The 6000-nt window shown below is 37.8% G+C and overlaps 2 protein-coding genes across 3 annotated transcripts in view; both read left to right on the forward strand.

The window, feature by feature from the left end:
• The window catches only part of SCAPER (S-phase cyclin A associated protein in the ER), a 167449-nt gene extending 161494 nt beyond the window's left edge, over window positions 1-5955 (forward strand). For both annotated transcript variants that reach the window (XM_026856249.1, XM_026856250.1), the window contains exons 30-32: window positions 639-830; window positions 3472-3523; window positions 5203-5955. In XM_026856249.1, coding sequence (XP_026712050.1) covers window positions 639-830; window positions 3472-3523; window positions 5203-5297 — 339 coding nt within the window. In that variant the 3' untranslated portion in view covers window positions 5298-5955. The remainder of the gene's footprint in view (window positions 1-638; window positions 831-3471; window positions 3524-5202) is intronic.
• Window positions 5518-6000, forward strand: part of ETFA (electron transfer flavoprotein subunit alpha) — a 37633-nt gene continuing 37150 nt past the window's right edge. Inside the window, exon 1 of the mRNA XM_026856013.1 lies at window positions 5518-5526. Within this exon, the coding sequence (XP_026711814.1) occupies window positions 5518-5526 (9 nt within the window). The remainder of the gene's footprint in view (window positions 5527-6000) is intronic.

The following is a 6000-nucleotide window of genomic DNA, read 5'->3' on the forward strand; positions in this document are numbered from 1 at the left end:
GATAAGAAATACAGATGGGAGGATCTTTCTGCGTCTCTACTTACTGAAACTCCTTGCTGTGCAGCTTACAATCACCTTTTCTTTTTGGTGCCTGAGAATGCGTGGCAGACATCTACCATGAAACAGAGTCCTCTCTTAATTGCCAGAGAGCACTCTAGTAAAGGATGATCGAGCTTCAGGAGGGTTTTTACAGTCCTGGTGATCTCTCTCTTTTTTTTTTTTTCCCTGAAGACATGCTTACTGTGTTTAAATGGCAGGGGTTGAAGGTTTTTGTTTCGTAGCCCTAACTTAAAATAGTCCCTTCGCTATAATTCTTTGTCTTTTGAATGAAGGTATTAGATTTTCTATTTTATTGTAATCTGCAGATTAATCCCCTTCTCATTTACTTACTGTGGTTCTGGGTGATACAGAAGAAAGAAGTTTCACAGCCTTACATTCTTTGTATTCATCTACAGTAACAATAATACTTGTACACTAAAACGGAAATGACTTGGACTAAATGTTATAAGCTTTATTTTTAGTGTTTACTCCTCAGCCATGCTCATTTTTTTAGCATGACTTCAACACCCTTGGTGGTTAACAGGAAGAGAAGAACAGATAGATCACGTGTTTTAATTTTCTTATGTTTGTGTTTTCAGATCATTGTACAATCTGGCCGTCACCCCACGGTGCTACAAAAACTATGCCAGTTGCCTTTCCAGTATTTCAGTGACCCTCGTTTAATCAAAGTGCTCTTCCCTTCGCTAATAGCTGCTTGTTACAATAACCCTCAGAACAAGATCATCCTGGAGCAGGAGATGAGTTGTGTTTTACTCGCCACATTCATTCAGGTAGCTATTGCAGTAACATGACAGCGGTGTGCAGGGTAACTGCAACAGTTTTTCTCGTCTTTACTGTGTATATGGAAGTCATTTCACTTAAGTAAAACAAGTAAACAGCATTGAAGTACTTCAAGATTCTCTGCAGCTCTTTTCAAACCACAGATTATGCCTGTACTTGAGGCATTTTACAACGCTGAAAGGTTACCGAGTAGTTCAGGTTCTTGCTGTCACACGCAGAATCCTGTTTTCATTAAAGTTATTGGACGTGCTGGGAAGTTTTGATGCAGATCCTGCTGTTACAAGACAATTCTTAAAATATTTATTTTTTAAAAACTACTGCATATACAGCATATCTGAAATTGGTATATTAATGTGTTTACATACAAATGTACAATTGTATACTGTGTACAATAGATTTACAGAGAGAACTGAACAGAAGTGTATATATTGTATGCAGAAAGTACACAGAACATATGTTACTGGTCTAATCTTGCAATCTTTATTTTTGACAGTAAGCCACTGAGGTCATTACGAATACTGTTTTGAATAAGGATTTACAGCATTTTTTTTCCCTTTGTCTAAATTTATATGCTGTGCTTTATGTATGCCTCATGTTTTCCATACATTTTATTGACTGTTTCCAATGAATAAATGCCATTTTCATAAACACCCTACTATTAAAAAATAATATACTTTTAAGAGTCCAGTAACTTTGTATCAGTCACCTGAAAGTTGCTGTTGTTGATACAGAAATGTTAGTCAAACTCTTTTTCCTAATGCCTTACAGCTAGTCTGAGGGTAGGCTACACAGATTTGGGAAAGAAGGCACAAGAACTAAATACTTACTAAAAGTCTTCGCATAACATCAGACTTCTGAGTGCATCTATTTTTTTATCCATCTAATGATAAAATAATTGCATAGCAGTTTAAAAAAAAAAAGTTTGGAACTTGGTATTATAAGAATTTGCCATATAGTAATGAACTTCTGGTTAAATACAAAGCTTTAATTCATCTTTGACATTGACTTCCTTGTAGTGAAACGACAGATCTCAGTATAGAAGTTGCAGTGGCAAAAAATAATTTAAGCATTACGAATAAGTGCAGCAAGTTTAGTTTGTTTTCTTTCAGCCAGAAAACATGAGAGTGGAGAAGAGTGTTCCCTATATGAATAATTAAGGTTACTTACCTTAATTTCTTAATTTTAATTGGGGATTTAAATCCCCAGTAGCTACAGCAAACCGTAAGTATATTTACAAGGGTCAACGTTATTAATTTTATTTCCAATTAGAGGTATGTCTCAGATGCCAAGTTCACATACTATTCTTGCAAGGCTTTTAAAAAAAAGGTGTTACATTAAAATATGGAAGATCTTTGTGAGCTGTAAAGTGTTATGTCTTTGCTGACTTCACTGGTACTTCGGTATTTTACCCATTTTAAAATCTAATCCTAGATGTTGCACACACACAGAGAACAATTCTGAAAGGAGCCAAGGAATGCTCAGAGACCCGCACACACAGAAGAGACTTGCCTCTGTACTTTTATTTCAACTCGCTGCTGTTTGTCAAGCAAATCTCTCATTTGCTTCAGTGGAAGGTTTGGGAAAGACTGTAAAATGTTTCCCTCTGACTAGAAAATGAGATTCTTCCTGTGCCAGGGAATGCAAAAAGAAGTCCTGTTTACGTAAAAGTTTGGTGGTGTGTACGAATATAACACTTAAATACAGTGTGTAAATATGTGCAGCGTAAATCAAAGGAAAATGATTGCTGGATTTTACAATGACCCGTGTTATACCTCCCTACCAACAGATTTATTTCCATCATCTGAAGTTTGCATCATCTTTTTATTTTTGTTACTTCTGTTTCTAGATGTGCCGAAACAATTAAAAAACATGTAGGAGTGTCCATGATATGCTAAATTGTATCTCTTAGGTCAAAGAATACCCTCCCTGCTCCGTGAACACTTGAACAAGATAGGATGCTGAAAGCCCTCTCGCTACAGGGGCAGCTGACTTGCTTAGTCCTGCGCTGTTGTGAGCAAAGTCGTACCCTTGCTGGCTCCCCAGGACGCAGCGTCCTGTCCGATAGCCGCAGGGATCGCACCTCGCGTCGGGCACAGACTGGCGGCACCTCAGCTGGTTCCCCAGCTGGCTGCAGCCTCTGTCACCTCTGTGCAAGAACTTCACTTACTCTCAGGACCGCAGGCCCCCGGGTCGCCGGGAAGCACAGCTGGTGAAATTGGGGTGATACAAGAATTGTGGAGGAGTGTATTTGGAGTCAGGAACATAACTCTAAACCACCGTTTATTTTAAAGAAACACAGCAAGAGTAAATGTTCTCTTAAATTAAAAATCATGATAACAATTTCCTAAGAAGGTATTAAAATCTTGGTTTTTCTGTTGTGTATTAAAAGTGTATTTTTTTCAAAAAAGTATAAATGTATAAAAATCCACTCTGTATTACAGAATTTAAATGCTGGCAGTAATCTGTTATGATATGTAGCAAACAAGCCGGAGTTTGTTAATTTACAGATTTCATAAAGTATTAGTATTTTTGAGTGACTGTGAAGAATTAAAAACATTGGTTTTAGTCCTCAGATGTAAGATCTGAAAACCTGATGCCGTTTTGTTTTGTTGTTTTTTTCTTCCCCTGTAGGATTTTGCACAGAGTTCAGGCCAAATGGATAATCAGTTATCTCAGCAAAGGGGTACGTCTCCAGTGAAATGTAAAGGAGTAGCAACTGCATAACAAAATGCGTAGATACTCTTATTTTACTGTGATTTAAATTTTTTTGAATCAGCATCACAATGAAAGAAATGTAGTAAATTGCAACATGATTTTACAGTTTGTTTGGCTTACATTCTGACTTAAACATACGTATGTATCTTCCAGTCTGCTGCTCGTCGTATCAGGAGTTCAGACTGTTAATCTTTATTAAATGCTATGTGGTATCATTGTCTTAAAATGTGATACTGTACATACACACATTTAATTAGCTGTCACAAAGGCTACCTTCAAAAGTTTTAGGTTGCAGAAGCCATACAGCCAGGGGGGGGGGGGGGTGGTGTGTGTGTGTGCAAAAATTAGTAAAATACTGTCCTGTAATTATCCTATAAAGTTTGTTAGTTTGCAGAAGACTTGTGATTTTTTTTCCCCCCTCAGTTGTTGTAAATATTGTGTAAAATGTAGTTTATCTCTTTATGCTAAACATCTGAAAGATTCCCAGCTATGATGGCTATTACTTGTTAAATACGTCTGAAATTCAAGTGTGTTGATGGGAATCTGGTATTGAGTCGCCCATATTTTGCTTGAACTACGTTGCTCGGACAGTCATTTCTCCCTAATAGCAAGCAGAAATCCACCGCCATTTTGCCGAACATTTGGCAGAAGATGAGCAGGTCTAGGTCTAAATCATCTGCTTTGTATTTAAAAATAAATTCTAAAATATAAAATTAACATAACTTTATGGAGACATTTAGTGTCAGCTTTATACCTCGTTAGTGTGGTCTCGTGCAGTGTCTGCAGCACAAACTTTCCAGGATTGTGTTTGCATAAGAATCTGCTTGAGAAACATCTAAAATCCAAGTGGAAAACTGCTTTTTATTTCCACTATTCAAACTGGATGAACTTTTAAACAAAGATGACTATGTGGTGACATGTGAGTGTGATTTCTAAACATTCTCCAGTTGGAAAAAAAGCTGACTTAATAATAGTGTAAGCAGGATTATTTTTGTCCATTGTATCACTTGAATGTGAAGGATGGTGTCCCCAAAAAACAAATGGGAACAATAACGTTGCTCGGAATAAAACTTGAAAGCACGCAGTTGGCTGTTGGGTGCTGGGCTGCAGCAAGCTGCTCGCAGGGTCGGGCCCTGCAAACCTGCGCACGCATCTGTAGTCCTGTTCACGTCACCAGCAGTACTTGTAGGAGTAAAAGCTGCGTTTGTAATCATGCTGTGAGCTTTGGGGGAATCAGGGAGCAAAACTCCTCCACAGCCCTTTGTGGAAAAAGAAGCTGCTAAGCAGAGCGAGCGCCGCTGAGGCTGCCCAAACTCAAATGAGGCTGAATTGGTCCCTGGTGGGTCCAAGAACATAAAATATGTAAAGACGTGTAACGTTCCGATGCGTAAAGCAGAGAGCCTGATCCAAAAGCTTAGAAATCTAAGCCGTTGCTCATCAGAGCCCTCTGCCCCCATTTTTAAAGCCAAACCTTGATGTCTGTAGCTCCACAGAAGTGTCACCCCGTGATTTGAGAAGTTTTTGAGGGTGTGGGGAGTAATGACTTGAAGTATATCAAATTGGCTGTGCGCGTTCATTATTCTTGTTTTATTGCCATCTTATCTGAAGAGGGAATAACTTGCTAATTTTATGTTCTATCTTCAACAGAAAAATTTTTCAATTCTCAAGATTATCTTGAGCTGTCCAACAGATTCCCCCGCCAGTCCTGGGAAGAAGCTCGACAGTTCTTCTTGAAAAAATAAGTGTTGTATGCGGTTTTAAAATCCTTCATGTTGTCATGCTGACCAGTTCCTGCTGACTACCTTCTTTAAAAAGCTATTCCGAAAAGTTTTTTATACTCTAAATACTTATGCTGTAGATATATAATTTGCACTATTTATATCATAAGTACTGTAGATACTTTCAAGTTCTGTTTTGTAATTTTGATAATTTGAGTTTATTTCATTCACATATCCTAACGTCATGACTTGGGTATTTTCTACCCTGTGATGTGGTGGTACTTGCACTGCAGAACTGCTGAAATAAGATTGCAAATAGAGAAAAATATGTTCTATATATCTTGTAATAAAATAACTTATTCTGTCTGTAGTGTGACTTCTGCGTTACAAATGTTGGTGTGTTTGAATTACCATAAGCAACACACGGCTCGGAGAGAAAAAAAAAAAAAGTCCTAAGATGTCTTTCCAGTTAATCAAATGTCTAAAGAATTTGTCAGATTTGGCTCTGAGGGAATTTCACTTATAATTTTTTGGCGATTTGGGATAAGTCACGTAATAGGGATTTTTTAAACCACATGCATTTTTAACGTTTCGATGAGACTTTAATAACGCTTGTTTAAACCTCGTGATGTTCTCTTAACGGTGAAGGTTCCATGAAGCAAAATTAAAACATAAAAACGGCGGCGTGGCTCAGCAAGATTTATTTTCCGCGCCTCTCGCCGAAGGC

This window comes from Athene cunicularia (genome assembly GCF_003259725.1).
Source record: "Athene cunicularia isolate RWA chromosome 10 unlocalized genomic scaffold, athCun1 chr10_part1, whole genome shotgun sequence".
In the NCBI taxonomy this organism is placed as follows: domain Eukaryota; kingdom Metazoa; phylum Chordata; class Aves; order Strigiformes; family Strigidae; genus Athene; species Athene cunicularia.